This window comes from Rosa rugosa, chromosome 5, assembly GCF_958449725.1.
Source record: "Rosa rugosa chromosome 5, drRosRugo1.1, whole genome shotgun sequence".
Taxonomy (NCBI): domain Eukaryota; kingdom Viridiplantae; phylum Streptophyta; class Magnoliopsida; order Rosales; family Rosaceae; genus Rosa; species Rosa rugosa.
In genome coordinates this window covers 25,875,575-25,894,309 of record NC_084824.1, presented here as the reverse complement: position 1 = coordinate 25,894,309, position 18,735 = coordinate 25,875,575, and the positions used below count along the sequence as shown (strand labels likewise).

General features: G+C 43.0%; 1 protein-coding gene across 1 annotated transcript; it reads right to left on the bottom strand.

Moving 5' to 3' along the window:
• Window positions 1–1,519: 1,519 nt before the first annotated feature.
• On the bottom strand, window positions 1,520–4,198 carry LOC133711440 (protein argonaute 4A-like). Its single transcript, XM_062137566.1, has one exon. The coding sequence runs from the start codon at window positions 4,196–4,198 to the stop codon at window positions 1,520–1,522; it is 2,679 nt and encodes an 892-aa protein (XP_061993550.1).
• Between the last annotated feature and the right edge of the window lie 14,537 nt (window positions 4,199–18,735).

Below are 18,735 nucleotides of genomic sequence, written 5' to 3'. Positions count from 1 at the left end.
CAGTGGGGCTAGAGGAGTCAGATTCGGGGCTCTCAGCTGGCTTAAGTATGCGGGATTGAGGGGCTGTCCTCTTAGGTCTACTGGCAGGTTCAGCGACTGCAAGTGGGATGACATGGGTGGCAGCATACTTGTGGGGATGGCTATTGCTAAGATTTGCTCTTGTTGGGCTTGTCCGATTTGTTATGCTTGACTATGGCTAATGGCCCAAACCAGGGCCGTTGGGGTTCTGTGGGCTAGGTCTTGGGCTCACAGGCTTTTACGGTTTATATTTTTTATTTTAGTTTTGGTTCTCCATCCTTTTTTATGAAATGATGATGAGCTAGTTTTTTTCTTTTTTTGAGTGAAGAGATTGATAAGGAAATCAGATGCTATGTTGACTCTTTTACTTTACTTTAGAGATATAGTTTTTCTTGTTTTGGGCTTAATCCTAAAAGGTGGGTGTGCTAGGTAGTTTACTAGGGGTGAGCTTTGTAGTGTACTCTAAGTAACAATTCTTATTGTCGACCCAGAGAGGTGTGTCGTTATTATACTGCTTGATGAATTGCATAATGGATGACCTTTTTGCCTAAAAAAAAAACTTCAAACTACTCATAAAGGCCACACAAACCAGCATTACCGAAACTTACATTCCTATACACATAACTCTGGGAGAGATATATATAACACAAAATTGTCAAATCGCAAAATATGACCAACTTAATGAGCATTACAATCTAGATTAAATTGCAATTTATGTCACCCTTATTTACACAAAAAGCAAGTAACAGAAAAGTACAAGTAATGGGAGGTGAAAACCTTATGTTGGAAATAGGGGTCATCATTTGGCCCTTAAGCCCTAAACCCATTTGAAGTCCGCCCAGCCCAATCCTTGTATTAAGGAAGGACGGCCCAACCATTTTTCAAATAGGGTAGGGTAAGGACCATAGAAATGAAGCCCAGCCCAGCCCGTTTGAGCCCATAAGAGCCAAGCTCGACCTGGCTCTTTAAGCCCGTCCAAACAAGTCCTAATAATCTTCTATTTTTTCTATATTCTAAATATGTTCATTTTTTTATCATCCACATACAACTTATCCTTTTATTATTTTGTAATTGATAATGTTATTAACTTCAAAAAAAAATGTAGATATTAAATACAGTCAATATAAAAAATGAGTATTGGATTACCCACCGATACAACCATTGAGCCACATTTTGATTTTATTGTCAAACAAAGTAAGGCCCTTTCGGCTCTTGTCAACCCTATTCAGAAGGCCGACCCGACCTGACCCTTTTGACCCTTACGGAATGGGTCTTAAAGGCGGGTAATGACTTACATATCGAAGCCCCGACTCTATCATAAGTTTCATTGACTTTGACTAGGCTCTTCCGACCCGACCCTATCCTGAACCCTAAAATTTAGGGTAGGACTGGGCCAGGCCCGTGATGACCTGGCCCGGCCATGATGACCCCTTGCTGGAAAGAAACAAAAATAAGTAGCTAAGCGCAATGTCCTACAACCTAAACCAGTCCTAATCCTCGATCAACAGAAGAACATGGAGTTGACGACATTTTTATGTAGCCTGGGTAATTCTTGCACTGGCACATCTCCAGCAACAGTAACACTACCTTGGCTTGAGGCAGTCTCTGACATTTCATCAAACCTAATGAACTGACTCATCTGTGCTGCTGCTAGATGGGCATAGCATATTGGAGCAACTAGAGATACGGCCGTCGTGCTCCTTTGATAAACATACGACAAAGAATGAACTAGGTCTTGCAAGTCATCTGCTGAAAAGCCAAGTTCATCATATAGAACATGATAATGAGTAGGCCGACTTGTTCCAATCATCCCAGCATGAGAACACAAGTAGAAATCATTGTTTCTTGGATCACAGACTTTGTTGTCAACGATAGTCCCAGGTGGAACATTATCAGAAGAACCACCAGCCTGAAAGAATTTTGTGTGATGTCTCTTTTGTGCAATAATAACCATGAACTTTGGCGACCAGCTCTCGTCAATGAACTTGCAGGCCTTAATAATCTGATCCAATTCCAGATTCAAGACTTGGTTGAACTGTGATTCACTCACTCCATCCCTGAAGATAATAATCTGCTCCGGTTTCCTGTAGTTTGAAGTATTATAAAAGTCTAGCAAAAGTTCTTTGACTATGCCTTGGTCCTCTTTATCAGACACAGGCTTGAACAGATTGGCAACCATTTCTACTTTTGGTGACTGAGTACGAACTGCAGCTCGGTAACGAGAAATCCAAGGCCAGTGCCTAGAACTGACCACTGCTGCAATAGAAGGCATATTTGACTGCCCAGGTGAGCCATGTGACACATCCATCCCTAATATCAGAGTAGGGGACTTGGAAACCAAAGGTAGAGAAGGAGAATGCTCCATAGTTAGCAAGGAGTTCATTCCACCTAGCTTTGCATTAATTTTCAGGAGCACGTTAGTGATGTATTGATCGTTCACCTTCGTAGGTGCAATGCACTGCGTTGCAATCCCAATGTCTGAAAGGTTTTTCCTTTTCCATGGACCATATATCTCAGAATTCTTCCTCTCTGGGAGAATGCACAACAAAAACTGTGGTGGTCCTGGAAGTTTGGGCTTAATGTATTCAAACATCTTTTCTACTCTAACCGGAGCTGACTGACGTCTGTTCTGAATACTCTCTTCAAACACACCAAATGGAGGCTTGATGGAAATTCCTTTCATATCTCCACACTTTATCATAGTGTCAACCAGGTACCGAATGTCACAGCGAGCAGAGAAATTCACAACAGCCCAGCGTTCTAGTTTTACAGGATCTACTAGTTTTTTATTGTTGAAATTCCATCTCCCATTCCTAGGAAAAATGACATCTCCATTTCCCACTTTCAAATTTGGGGCTGACAACACACGACCTTCAACCTGCATGAGTTCTGTACCAATCGATATTCCAGCAGAACGAAGCATCACGTCAGCCTCATACTTGCTACTCCTCAGTGCATCACGCAAAGTTGACATTCGCTCCTGGGGCTTCTGCCTAGACTTCTCCACTAGTGAAGCCCTTTGGATATTGGACAATGACTTGGTATAGCGTTGCAAAGAAACCAAGTCACAAAGCTCAAGAGGAAAGTAGGATGGTTTCTTTGGCTTTCCAACATTTATGCATGGAAAATCTGCTGAATCGCGTAACTGCATCTGCTTATACTGAGCAAAGTATTCACACACTGTGATCTCTACTCCATCTCCATTCTGTCCTTTTTTTGATTTCAAAAAGAAGGTCTGCTGTCTGCAGGGTTTATCACTCAATCCAGTGATTTTGTACTCCTTCTTGGAGGCATAGGTCACAATCTTCAGATTTTTAAGCATCCTCTTAGCCTTAGTCCAATCAATCTGGTAAGGAGTTTTGACATTTTGGTTCTCGATGAGGAAATTCACAACAGGACCAGGTTTTAGAATCATTGTAGTGGATACATCCATATTCAGACATAGGCCACCTTGGGTGGCCCGGAAGCTTGAATGTAAACCCCTACAGCCTAACACCCCTCCTCCCAGCTCTATAAAGCTCCTCGGCTTGTTATGGAAGAATGACTGCCGAACAAGGAGACAACCCTGCTTTGCTGCATTCTGCCTAAGAATGATGTCAAGAACTCTAACTGCTTCCTGAAAATGGTCAGAGTCCTGACCTCGTAAGGCATTCGCAATTGCTTGCATTGGGATTATAGCAGCAAAGTTGAACTGCACCTTTATTGTTTTGGAACCAAATGACTGCTTTACTCTCTTCCTATCACCCTCCCTCTCTTCTAAAAAGTAACCGCGTCGGGATCCCCCAGACCTGCTCAATGACATGTCATCCAATACGATCATGAAATCAAGTCTTTTATGAGGGAGTTGACCAACAGTAAACAAGCTTTTCTCTCCATCATACGCAAATTCTTTGTTTGCCAGCTCCATGCCGTATATCTCTTTAATTTTATCAAGAACTTTGCATCGAATGCCTTTTCCTTCAACTGGAGTTCCGTCATCATATTGCATTGCAATACTATAGTGGTAAAAGTCATCTGTATATTTGTTCACTCCCACCTTGAAATGGTTAGTAAGAAGTGGAATCCTTTTACCTCTAGATCCAATGCCAGACCTCTTCATGGGAACACGTATACGAGTAGATACGTTGTTAATTTGTTCAAGAGGTTTTTCTCCTGCTACAATTAACGCCTTCGTTGACATTATGGCACCTACGTACACCCACTCTCACAGAATTACTTTTCAAAAACACTCTTTATACACTCTTCTGTCTGATTGATTGCTTACCATGGTATACTGTCCATATATATAGGCACCAATTATAATCCTATTGGTCCTACAAAGAATCAATCCTTCCCATTACAGGAGAAACATCCTATTCCTGAAAGGAACAAACTTTGACACATATACCATGTCTAATTAGGAAGTTTAACCAAGTCTACTAGGATTTCTCATCAAATCCTAATACAAATATGAATTCTTCACTTGCAACTCTCCACCTGGGTGCATCCAAAACAATTACGAAGCCTTAGGGATGGAAAAAAAAAAAAAAAAACAGAGAGATAGAGGTCACTAAGCGGTTGGACTGGGAATGTCAACATCTGTGCAGCAGAACTTACAACCCCCCTCTCACATTGGTGTTGCAAAGGTCACTAGTTAACGATATATAGGTACTGATTCAATTTTTCTTTTTCTTTTTTTTTTCTTTTCTAATACATGTTCACGCCATTATGATTTCTGAGATCCATTACAAACAACAGAATGAAACAAATTGAAGCTGATTCTTCAACATGAAAAAGATAGAGCAGTACGAATCACATCTTATGTAGCAAAAGAACACTGTCTCAGAGCACAATTAAAAGAACCTTCAATGACTTAGGCTGAAGCAAGAAATGAAGGGTCAAACCTTAACTGTATCCCTATGGAAGCACTAAAACCCTGAAATAAGATTCATACAACAAGCAACCCTAAATTAATCATCCCTTTAATCAAGCAATCAGTTACCTGTTTTGTTCAACTAGTAGAGCATCAGCTTGCCTATTCCCTGGATCTGCTGTATCAACTTGCACAGTCTCTTGCTAGTTGCTCCTACAACAACAAATGAAATCAAATAACTAATTCATAACCTTATATTCATTTAAAGGAGTACATTGAACTCTGAAAAAGAGTTTTTAGTTACAACAGTGTTGACTGCTGATAGCTTGGTCTTTTGATTTACAGGTCCTTCTGTTATGGCCTTCACCTCCACAAATCCCACATAATATTTTATTGTAAAAGGACCTTCTTAGCTTTGTCGATCTCATTGTGTTCAGGTGCTTCCAACACAGCCGCATTTCTAGCCTTTAATTTCTTGGGTTCCCCAGACTCTTAAATTGCAGAGGGGCAATTGGATACAATCAGAGAACGTATAAAAACAATAATCAACAAAAGAAAAAGAAGTGATTAATACTATCCTTGGAATGTAAAATTATTGATTTTGCATATTTTTAGTAGAGTACAGAGCTGTCCTCTTTGGATATGCCTTTTCCTCTATTTATATAATCACTATGTGGTAAAAGTAAATAGAATCACTAGAAATGTCCAAATAATAACAAATACGTTTGAAATTACACAACGCATGAAGGAGGAAAAGCCTAATTGGGTTTGACATATATTACCATGGAGCTTTCAACCCTGATAGCATCTTTAAGTTAAACAAAACTTGAAATATGGTAAACATAATGCCTGTGGAATGATCTGCCTTATGATTCACCATGTACGTACATCTCCATTAATAAGTAATAACTTGAATGATGCACCAATGCGCCATTTATGTTCATTGCTAAAACCTAGAAGGAGAAACAAACTTACCAGAAAACTCTGTAGTTTTACTTGGTAACAATACATTAAAAGGAGAAGAAGAAGACATTGCTAATGTTATTAATTTACGTTCACCTCCAACTATTAACAATTGGGGAGGTCAACCTATGTGCAGCAACATGCTATATAAATCGATCCCTCTCCCATTGGCTACTTTTTATATATCTATAGGTGGTGAGACATTTTTCCATATATGTTCGCACCATTATGATTTTCCAAAACCATTACCAACAGAACCAAATAAATTAAATTTTATTCTGCATCATGTAAATTAGTACAGGATTAAAGAGCTTAAAAGTCAAGGAACATTCAGCAGAAAGGAATGTTGTAATAGCAGAAAAGGAAGGTATAGTTGTAACTTTCAGTTTTTTCGAAACTAAAATGCTACAACCTTGAAAAAAAAAAAAAAAAGAACAAGAATACAACAACTGTTAAAACCACAGATTCTTTGCATATCTCTTCCACAGATCAAGCTTCAGTTACAACAAAATCTCCTCCATTAATTGATGCATCTCTAGCTTGATATTGCTATTGTCAAGGATCTGTTATAGCTAGAGTTTAGCATCAGTTACTAGGATTAAGCAGCTAGTTAATTATTGTAATTACAATTGAATGTTTTCTGTAAATGTAAACTTATAAACTGCTATATATTGTAAAGGGTGCAATTGCACAAATCAATGGAAAATCTATTTCTTCATGGTATCAGACTAGGTTTCACGTTCTAACCTGTGTCTATCTCTTCTTTTATTCGTTTCTCTTCCTCAATGGCCCCTTCCTCATCTTCCAACACCCCTGCCCCCACCCAAAACACTTCTCAATTCATTAAACTTCATGAAGCCAATTACTTGGTGTGGCTACGCCAAATCAAACCTTACCTCCGTGGTGCTAATCTCTGGGGCTATGTTGATGGCACCATTCCAGAACCAGCCGTCACCATCACCACTCCGGCAACCACTGATACTCCTGCCAAATCTATTCCCAATCCGTCCCATGACGACTGGGTTACCGTCGATCAACAAATTGTGAGCATTCTCAATACCTCCCTCACTGAAAATATCGCTCATCTTACCGTTGGATTCGACACTTCCAAATCCATCTGGGACTGCTTGTCTCGCCATTTTGCTCAGAAATCTGCTGCCGGTGCTACAAGTCTAAAGCTTCAACTATTTGATCTCCAAAAGGGCACCCAAACTATCGATGCCTATCTCCAACAAGCAAAGTCAATTGCTGACTCTCTCGCCTCCATCAATCAACCAGTTTCTGATGCCGATCTTGTTGTAGCCACACTCCATGGCCTTGGTCAAGAATACCTCATGCTGGTTCGCATCCAAAACCAATTGGCAATGGATGGAGTGGCCCAAACCCTTATAAACTTATAGGCAAGGTCCCAGTTTTCCCATGTGGGATGACATATATTCTCAACATGCCCCCGCACGTGTGGCGAATTTTCAAGCCATACATGTGGACAACTTTGGGTGACGTGGAGCCCGTGTGGCCGTTAGGCATGCACACGTGGGTAACCCGCTCTGATACCATGATAAAGTAATCTGGGGTTCACATCCAAAACCAATTGGCAATGGATGGAGTGGCTCAAACCCTTATAAACTTATAGGCAAGGTCCCATTTTTCCCATGTGGGATGACATATATTCTCAACATGGAAAATCTATTTCTTCAACAACAACCAAACTTTTTCTCAAAAGTCCGTTGATAACCATACAACAATTTCACGGCGCCATGTTTCTTCTGAAGCTCCTGAAAGCCTCATTGTAGGATTTCAGTTCCTGCAGTCAAAGAAACAATATAATCAATTAGATCAATTGATTATAGTTGTAGCATTTTAGTTCAATAGTGGCCAGTTAGCTTGCTTATTCAGTTAGCCTAATACATCAAAATGAGATAAATTCAATGGTCGTGTTTGCCTATATTTCATCTTCACATTAAACAAAACAATAAACAAACTTGCCAAATTTTTGGAGACAGACGGCCATTATCAACACTAAAATCAAACACAAATGGGATGAAGTAACTGATAATTATGGTTCAAGCAAGTACCAAATTTGATAAATAATAAATTGCGAGTTGCCAACTGATCAATTTCAAATGACAAAGTACCAAAGCAATAGGAAAATTTACTAAGCATCAAAAACAACTGAAAAGTAACAAAGTGGACCAAAAAAAAGTGCAATGCTACCTGAAAACTCATTATACACCTAAGAAGAACTACTATACTTAAGACTTACTTGTTTGCCTGAGCTCTCTTCCTCTTTGCAGGGGACTTGGTCGTTATCTTTATCCCAGTTGTGGGATGCATTAACTGGTTTCCACTTATTGGCTCTGAAGATGGCCGTGTTGGCTGGGATGATGATGATGATGCATGAACTGGTTGGGATATAAAGGCTTGCATTGGTTGAGCTTTATGTGTGGTTTATGGTTGGGCCTGAGCATCTAGAATGCTATTTGAAGCAAAGTTGGTGATTGCAACATCATCTGGGGCGTCATCAGCATGATGTACGCTATCCATGGTATCATGGATAAGGATTATGCCATCCCTAGGCTGGTGGTGGACAGCGGCGGCTCCGGAGGTAACGGCAGCGGTCACACTTAGTCCAGGAATCAACTTTTGATTCATGCTTCATTTCGCTCGAGAGAATAGATGTCCGTGTGAAGTCTTTAATAGACGAATCATCATATCATGACCAGAATGACCTATCCTGTCGTGACAAATCCAATATGTGTCTAAATCCAAGAGATCTTATCTCATAACTTTATTGGATTTAATAGCTCGAATAGTGACATAGAGTCCACTAGAAAGACACATAAACTTCTCTAAGATGCGCCTTTGTTCGCAATCGTTAGAGGTATTGCAAATGAAATCATTTCCGTTCTCTACATGCGTTTTTGCATGGAATCCGTTGGCTATACACAGGTGCGATTTTCCCTAGGAGCGTAGAGAGTTTCTGTGACAGTAATCAAGGTGCCATTTGGCAAGGGGAACTTGGGCTATTCCATGTCCTTGAATTAATATTGATGGCTCAGCCGTCGTAGTCACAAAGTAATATGCTCATAATCAAAATAGAGTCATAATGAAAAGAACTCAAAATTTTATTCATAAGCCAATGGTGTACATCATTGTCTCTTAACCATTCAAAGAATCTCATCCGTGCTAGCTAATGCAAAACAAAGGTAGTCGTTTGACTTCTTTCAATTACTCCAAAATAAATATGACCAGGTGAGTAGAGAGATGTCGGTGGAGCAAAGCTCGCTTAAGTACCACTTATCTCAAAATCTTCCTAGACATCATACTCATTTTGGATGAGCCTATGTGAAGAAAAACTAAACCAATGACATTTACTACAAAGTATATGGCAATTGCCTATTACATCTCTTGGAAATATAAAGACTTAAATAGAATTGGCGATCTATTGATCCCAGCCAGATTTGTAGTCTTCAATCCTTCACTCTAGATCAACTTCTTGATCTTATTGTTCCATGTAGTGAACTTCTCTTACTTCACAATATGCTTTGTAGGCGGTGACAATTTCTTCACGAGCTCTACAAATGTGTGCCCAATGATCGGATACTCCACATCGAGAACATACATCTCTTTGCTCAGACTCCATTGATTGAGGCGCTTTTAAAGCGTCGTTTAGATGGCTCTTAGTGTTGGTGGCGCCACCAAGATGGCCAGAGGCGTTGCCTCCCACTCTCTTTCCACATTTACCTCTTCGGTTCCGTGTTCGCCTATTTTGGTGGTTACCTTCCCAAGTAGAGCGATTATATGGACCAGAACGTCCAGAAATATCCCTAAGATTAGGGTTTCGCTCTTGGCGCCCTCTCTTAGAGGCGCGACTATAATTGGATTCCAGAATATGCTCTGTTTCCACGGATCTCGAATTATAGTTCTTCACAAGGATGTTGTCATGCTTTTCAGCTACATTCATAGCTCCAATAAGCTCATGAAACCTTGTGATCCGCCCTGCAGTAACATCGATTCGATAGTTCTTAGCAACCATCAATGCAGAGACGGGGAAGGTAGAGAGAGTCTTCTCAATCAACATCGCATCTGTGATCTCTTTACCACAGAATTCCATTAAGGATTTAATGCGAAGTGCTTCCGAGTTGTAGTCAAGAACTGACTTGAAATCACAGAAGCGAAGGCTATGCCATCTCACTTCTAGATTAGGAAGCAGGGAGTCACGGACGTTGCCAAATCTTTCTTCGAGTGAGACCCACAGCCTTCTGGGGTCTTCTTCATTCATACACTCGTACTGGAGCGAATCATCCATATGACGAGTCATTAGGATGATGGCTTTCGCCTTATTTGCCTCTAAAGATGCTCTATTTGCTTCCAAAGCTTGAGCTTGCTCAACAGTTAGCACGTCCTGGCTAGGCTCAAGAATCGTATCCAGGATTCCATCGGCCTTGAGATGTTGGCAGACATCACAAACCCACCTGTGATATCCAGCACCAGTTGTTCCTAATGGAGCAAAGTCCAATTTTTTAAGGTTACTCATCTTGAAAGAGAACAAGAAAAAGGGTTAGTTTCGGAGCGGAAAAAGCTACCACGAAAACATATAACATTTCTGAGCGTAGTCGCTTCTAAGAAATTAGGAATTTCCGAGCGTAGTCGCTTCCAAGAGGGGTTGGATTGGATCGAAATAATGATGTGTTTGTGGTCGATCATAACTTCTCAACAAACTCTAAGTTTGGAGGACTCTACAAGCTCCAATCTTGGAGTGAGCACGAATCCCCACAGTTCGGCTTAATTAGGTCTCCCCTATGATGAAGAAAGGGGGGTAGAAGAAGGGAGTTTGCAAGTTCCCGATAAAAATAAGAGAAATTGAATAAAAACTCCAAAAACGGGACCTTTTAGTAAAAAAATACCTTGAAATAGGTCCCCGGAAAACTGGCCGAAGGTGATGTGGCAGTACTGGATCTGACGTGGCAGTGCCGGAGGTGACGTGGCACTATGGAGCTGACGTGGCTGTCGGTGAGTTGGCGTGCTAACGTGGAACGGAGGTGAGCTAACGTCAGTGGGCCGTGGCTTGGGATGCGGCTTGGGCTGTGGCTTTAGGCTGCGGCTTGTGGCTTGGTGGATTTCTGTCAGCAATTGGGCCGCGAGCTTTTCTTTTTTTTTCTTCTTCTGCTTCTACCAGTTTTTCTAGACGAGGTTCAGTCGGATGGTTCAGTAATTTTTAAGCCGGCTTTCTGGATTTGGCTTCCAGTTCCTGAATGATGGCATTGGGGGGCTAATTTTGGCAAATTTTGGTAGAAATTGGAAGTCCGAAAGGTGGTGAACCGGTGGAATATTTGCTGTGGGTGGTTTGGAGCTTCCGATGGCCGGTTCGGTAGGTTTCCGGCCTGTTCTGGTGGTTCTGCCGCCGGTTCTGGATTCTTGGGGTCAAGAGCTTCAAGTTGTGTGGCGGAGGCAGAAAAGGTTTCAAGGTTTTGTATTCGGATTTAGGGTTTTAGTTATTTGTTTCAGGGTTAGGGCTTCGTGCTGATAACGTGTTTAAGGAAAACTGAAATTGTGAGAGAATTGAGTTGTGCTTTCATTGATAATAGGGGCCTCTTTATATAGAGGATTACAAAACATAGAATCAGAGTTGTACAAGGAAAGATAATCGTACAATTAATCGGATATCTATGAATATCTCCGAGAATATCTCTAATTCAAAACCCTATTACAACTAGGTCAAGTAACCTAGACTTTGGGCCAGACACATATTCTAAATTTACTTGAACAATATTGAATTTATTCAAAGATTCATTTAGTCATGTTGCAGGGGTCGGGTGTGACACAAGCATACATATTAGAGATACTAAGAGTCATGCATGCATATATATCAGGTATTACAAGAGTCCAGCATAAATATGACTACGAGCTCAATGTGGTTGGCAAAAAATTCCGATAGTCCATTGGCTAATTTTTCCACTTTCTTAGCTCGCTTTGCCGGTGGCTTTTTTATGGGCTTCCAGACCCATGGATAGATCTGGCCCTCCAAAAGGTTGAAAAAAGTCGAGACAGTGATATGGGCCCGATAACAACCCATAAACTAAGAAACCCAGATTGATCTGGACACCCAGCACAGGGCACCCAACTTCAGCAGTCACCCGCCTCTAGACGTTGTCCGACCATCCTCTTCGGCCATACCTGCAACTCTGGCCAAATACGGGACCGCGACCATCTCCAGCCACAACTGCATCGATCTCCGACATCAGCGACATCAACCACCAGAACAAGATCCAGCTTCCTTCCTGCAGCAGCCCAACCATCAATAGCAAACCTTCACTGGTTCCGCCATCAAAGATTAGCCAATCTCTTCTAGAAGGAGAACGACGCCCAATCCAGATCCATGCTCTCCTCCCTAGAGAACGGAATTGGCCACAAAGTCACCCCCGTCGGGGCCGTGGTACGAAACAAAGAAGCCGAAATAGTGATGCCAACCAGAGCACGGCTCGCCATCCCTATATATGCGGAGATTATATATGCGGAGATTACATCAATTCAAAATCTTTTATTAGGGGCAATAAAAGTTTATTGGATTTTATTGGGAGGTAATAAAAATTTCATGGGGGAAATGGAGACTAATTAATGTCCCTTAAATTAGACAAAAAAACCTTTGATTAAAGTGTACATACCTCCAATAATATGGAGTATTTACTACATCACCAAGCATAAGTAACACCCACTTTGGGACATCCACAAGGCATGGCAAGGCCCAACCGAGACATGCATCATGTAGCCCTATGTTCAGGCTACGCGGCGGTATCCGGAAGTCACAAATCCGCCACCGGGAAGCCACCTTCCCGCCCTTGCCAAGATGTCACCACAACATAGCTTTCTACATGCTTCTAAGCTTTCTATACTAGAATTATGTGAAAACTTATCCCACATCGAAGAATAAGTATAGGAAGGGCATTCCTTCATCTATAAAAGGAATGCCCCCCTCCCACAACTCAACATCCCATTACATACTTTGTAATCTTGTTAGGCCGCAAGGCTCGACACACTAGTATAAGCTTTCAAGTGGACGTAGTCTCCCGCTCAGGCGGAGGCGAACCACTATACATCTTGTGTCAATCTCTCTCTCTCTCTTTATTTATAGCTAACTAGAGTCCCCTCGGACACTAACGTTAACATTGGCGCCGTCTGTGGGAAGCCAACACAGTGGCTTCGTCACCTACCGTGAGCTAAGTCTGCTTAGCGGAGCTTGAAGAAATTCCTTCCTTCTTTGAGTTTATGTTTGAATTAATGTCTCTTGGCGGCAACTAGAGCAGAGTGTGCAGAAATTTGCACCTTGCGGGCTGGTCAACACGCGGTCAACGCCCAGCGGAGTTAGTCAACGCCCATAGAGTGGTCAAAACTTGCAGAAACACCAGCGTATGGGGCGGTCAATGCTCGGTCAACGCCCATCAGGGCCGGTCAACGTTTGGTCAACGCCGAACAAGGCTTGGTCAAGGCTAGTCAACGCCGAACAAGGCTTGGTCAAGGCTAGTCAACGCTGATGAAAGCTCGGTCAACGCCCATAGGGCTGGTCAACGCCCAACTCAAAAAAAAAAAAAAAATTTTGCCGGCAAAAAATTTCTCCGGACACCCAAGAAATTGTTCTCCACACCCAAACAATTTCTCGTGCAGCGCTTTCCTTCTTCCGCTCCGCCCAACTTCGCAGTTCCGCCCACTACAGGCCTCCGCTGCGCTCCTCCTTCGATATGCCGCCAGGTCTGCTGCGAGCTCGAGCTTCCACTCCGAAACGGCTCCGCCGGATTTCATCAGCGGACACACTCCGCCCAGTGCGGCACCGCCCGGCTCTCCCCTGCGCACTGCAGTGCCGGTGTGCAGTCCCCGCTGCGAGCTCCCTGTTGCAGATTGCATCTCCGTCGGATTCTGGCAGCGGATTCCGCTCCGCTGAACGAGAACTTCCGCCAACCTTGGCTCCGCTGCGAAACTCCGGGCAACTTCCGCTCCGGTCCGTCACTGCGCACCATGCTCCGCTAGGCTGCCTCGACCGGCCAGCTGCTCCGCCGAGCACCATGCTCCGCTCCGCCAGACTTTTTCCCCGCCGGCTGCACTACTCCATCAGCGATAACCAGCTCAGCTGTGCTCCTCCGCCAGCGACTGCAGCCTCCTCCGCTTAAACATGTTTGTGTTTAAGCTAGTTGACAGAGCTTCACTCCCGGCGGAGCTTCAATACTCTGGGCAAAGTTTCAACTTTCTGGGCGGATCTTCAACCTCCTCTTCATACTCAGAAAACTGCTTTGGGCACCCATTCAATCTCGCAGTCCCTCTTTGCTGCCTCAAGCCTCGGGTGCAGCTCAACGTCTTCTCTCTGCCACAAACTAAAAAACAGATGAGTTTTCTTCAGTGCAGAGCTAAAGCATCTAAATATGCCTATTATCATCAGCTACAGCATATATATTATATTCTCATTACTTTGCAAACGCACATACATGCCATGCATTTAAAGTTGGTAGCCCATGATGGCATTCATATGTCCACCACTCTACATATTATACGCACATGCCATCTGTTAAGCATGCTATGTGTATATGCCTACCACGTGCTTATAGTAGTCAACAGGCCTACAAGATCATTTCCTATGCTTTAATAGTCTCTGCCTGCTTTGCTAATTACGTGATCTGCCATGCTCTACTATAGTACCACGTATGTGCAACGTCACACACTTATCGGTCCATTAATTGAGCTATGCTTATAGCCATATATCTTATGGGCAGGAACGTGTACACACATGTATAGGCTGCTACTTGCATATGTCAATTCAAGTGATTATTTGTGCCATTTGACTAGTGCATTTACATATAAATGATGCCGTCACGGCTATGCTCCATCATCGCACATAAGGAATTCCGTTCCTCACCCATTTGACATTCAAAGTAAATAGACATATATGCATGATATTTGTCATCAAGCACTACATTTGCTTATACACTTTGCTTATAATTCCATCAAAGTACATATGCAAATTTTTGGTGTTGATTTTTTCAAATCCACATATTAATCATATATTTTGCTTCAAGGAAATTTCTATTTCCATTGCGCATTCAACCGCAACTACGACTCGACGGACATTATTGGAGTACTTTATCCGCCAAGCAACAGACCGTCATGCTCGGATAACTCCGCTAGCCTCCAAATCGGCATAAGTTAAGTAACAACATCTTATCTCTTACGCTCTTTCAATTAGAGCTATTGCCATGTCTATACATGTCTCCATGACCCTTAAGCATGCCTACGACATGTTCTTGGCCACTTTACTACTTGCACATGCTTGCTCTATGTGTTTGTCATTTTTTCATGCAAATACATACTGTACACATCCACGGTCTACGACCAAAACCGCCATGCGGTCAGGCAACGCCTCATAATAGCCATTGATCCGGCAGCAAGGGACTAGTTAACGCAGCCTACGGCAGCCATTGATCCGGCAGTTAACCCCGACGCTTGGGTACCAAAGATTGGGATCGCTTCCCAACACCCTCTGCTCCGTGCAGCTCCCCCTCAACAAACATGGCTGGGGAGTCGGGGACTCTCTAGCGGGGCCTACCAGGGGCCCGCCCCATTGAGCTTCCGCTCACGAGCTTCCCGCTCATGCCTTCCCGGCGCCCCATTGAGCTTCCGCTCACGAGCTTCCCGCTCATGCCTTCCCGGCAACCCATTGAGCTTCCGCTCATCCCCCTCGAGCTTCCCGCTCATGCCTTCCCGGCGCCCCATTGAGCTTCCGCTCACGAGCTTCCCGCTCATGCCTTCCCGGCGCCCCATTGAGCTTCCGCTCACGAGCTTCCCGCTCATGCCTTCCCGGCGCCCCATTGAGCTTCCGCTCACGAGCTTCCCGCTCATGCCTTCCCGGCAACCCATTGAGCTTCCGCTCATCCCCCTCGAGCTTCCCGCTCATGCCTTCCCGGCGCCCCATTGAGCTTCCGCTCACGAGCTTCCCGCTCATGCCTTCCCGGCGCCCCATTGAGCTTCCGCTCACGAGCTTCCCGCTCATGCCTTCCCGGCAACCCATTGAGCTTCCGCTCACGAGCTTCCCGCTCATGCCTTCCCGGCAATCCTCGAGCTTCCCGCTCACGCCTTCCCGGCATTCCCAATCTTCACATTCATGTCTACTCGACACCCCACACATTAATGGAACATGGAATTCTTCTACCATTTGCCGCTCCCGACAAATTGAATTCTTTTCGCGTTCCATTAATACAAGCGACAACCAAACAAACGCTTACCTTCGCAGCGCTCATACAACGTGCATTTATCATATGCAATCCATATGCTCACACGACCATACGCGCTCTCGAGCTTGTACGTCATAATCGATCGTCCTCGACGCCATTCGCGTGTATACATCAACATGTCTCACGCACCTCATACGTTTATATTGTTGCTCCATGCAACGCGCATTCTACGTATGCCTGCTTTTTGTTTTTGTTGTGCAGGTTAACGAGTCCCTTCTTGCTTACGGAGTTCGGGGACTTGTAGGGGCCCCGTGCCGCCCGGTTACTTATGCTTGATGACTTCATGATTTGAACTCCCCAACCAAGAAGCTCCTCTTACTTGGGGACTTCGGGCACTTGTACATACCTCCAACAATATGGAGTATTTACTACATCACCAAGCATAAGTAACACCCACTTTGGGACATCCACAAGGCATGGCAAGGCCCAACCGAGACATGCATCATGTAGCCCTATGTTCAGGCTACGCGGCGGTATCCGGAAGTCACAAATCCGCCACCGGGAAGCCACCTTCCCGCCCTTGCCAAGATGTCACCACAACATAGCTTTCTACATGCTTCTAAGCTTTCTATACTAGAATTATGTGAAAACTTATCCCACATCGAAGAATAAGTATAGGAAGGGCATTCCTTCATCTATAAAAGGAATGCCCCCCTCCCACAACTCAACATCCCATTACATACTTTGTAATCTTGTTAGGCCGCAAGGCTCGACACACTAGTATAAGCTTTCAAGTGGACGTAGTCTCCCGCTCAGGCGGAGGCGAACCACTATACATCTTGTGTCAATCTCTCTCTCTCTCTTTATTTATAGCTAACTAGAGTCCCCTCGGACACTAACGTTAACATAAAGAAAAAAATGAGGAGATTACATGAATTCAAAGGGTGGTTCTATTCAGACTTCAAAATTTTCTCTTTGGACCTATCTAAGTTTTTGTCAAAATTTAATCTCTACTTTACCCCTCTTTTATAATTTGGAAAAAAAAATGAATAGGATGAATACAGTTGAAAAGCAAGAGTCATCTCCTAAAAACACTTCATCCCTTTGCAATTGTTTTTAACCCATTGACAAATAAAAATGTCATGGATGCACTGCTCAATCCATCATGGTTTGATGATAAACCTTGGCAAGGTGCTACACACTGTAACATGGCAATGTATGAACTATACTAGAGATAGAAGTAGGTGATAGACCTTGGCATGGTCTCCAGAATCAGCTTCCCATTAACACTCGGTCCAATGCCCCAAATGGAGATCAATTCCCCATACGCAACCGGCTCTTTAGTGCCCGCAAATGAAATCGGCACAATCCCATTAAGAAAAATCATCACATAGGACTCGGGTTTGCCGATAATTTTGGCAACGACTTTGGTGGCATCCTTGAGAATATCAGAGGCTATTACTGCATCCATTGGAATAGATCTGGTTTAGCATTGGCATTTTTTTTTTCCGTTTTCTTTTGGATTCGTATTTTTGAGAGCATAAGATGAAAATGAAAGCTTTTGTTTAAGAATGGGTGGTTTCAAAAGAGCGGCATGTAGATAGCAACATATATATTGTAGTCTTAGGAAGATAAGAGAAGTTGAGAATATTGTCTTCTTCAATCACAACTGTGCTAGTTTAGTTATTTATAAAGATCAAAGAAAGGTTAAAGAACTGATGTTCAAAGAAACTATAATTTAACTGATGTTCAAAGAAACTATATTCAAAACCTTTTATTGGGGACAATAAAAGTTTATTTGGTTTTATTGGGGGGCAATAAAAGTCAATAAAAGTATTTATTGTCTCCTAAAAAAATCATTTTAACTAAGGGCTACGACCAAAATAGAATCTTAGGTCTACCCATTTGTATCAAATTTCAAAAATCAGTTCAGTTAAACAAATTTCAAAAAGCAGTTCAGTTAAACTTCAGGTGCATTTTTAAGAAGTTAGGTTGGAAATTGTTTATTGAGAATGATTTCTTAAAAAAAAAAAAAACTGGGCAACTGGTAAAATGCTCTGGGCACCTAGATCTTCTTCCTTCTTCGTCGATCAGAGTTGCAGTAGACAATAAAAATTCGTCTTGAAACTCTATTCTTTCTTTAATCATCCTTTCATATTTGAAAGCCTCAGTAACAAGATCCCCAAAGTCTTTAATCATCATAGCATGAAGAATCAAATCAAATGAAGTGAAGGAGAGCAAGAAGCCCTAGCCCAAACACAGAGAGGACGATGACAGAGAACGGTTACTATCGGAAATTCGCAGAGAAATTCTCAAGGCTGCTATTTCCAGCGGCGCTGATTCCCAGTCGCTAGCTGGTCATGTGTGTCAAGAACATCCCCGAGAGTTGCGGCGTCGTTTTAGGGCTTCTCAAGGGGTACATCAGCCTCAGTGGCGCCGTCGCTCTTTCTAGGTCAAGCAATCTCAAACTCCAATCTGAAATCAATGTCAATCAGCAGCCTCTCCCCATTCACGATCACGTTAAATGTAATGAAAAGTATGTGAAATCAATTCCGATAATCCTCGATTTGGCTGCCTCAGAGGGATTTGGCCGCCATAATTTTCGCCGTTTTGAGGTCGATCGTTTCAGTCTGGAGAGAGAGAGAGAGAAAGAGAGAGAGAGAGAGAGAAATGTGTCAGTGTCGTTGC

Bases quoted from the DNA above. Each gene is read 5' to 3' on its own strand.
- LOC133711440 (XM_062137566.1), bottom strand. From the start codon at position 4,198: ATGTCAACGAAGGCGTTAATTGTAGCAGGAGAAAAACCTCTTGAACAA.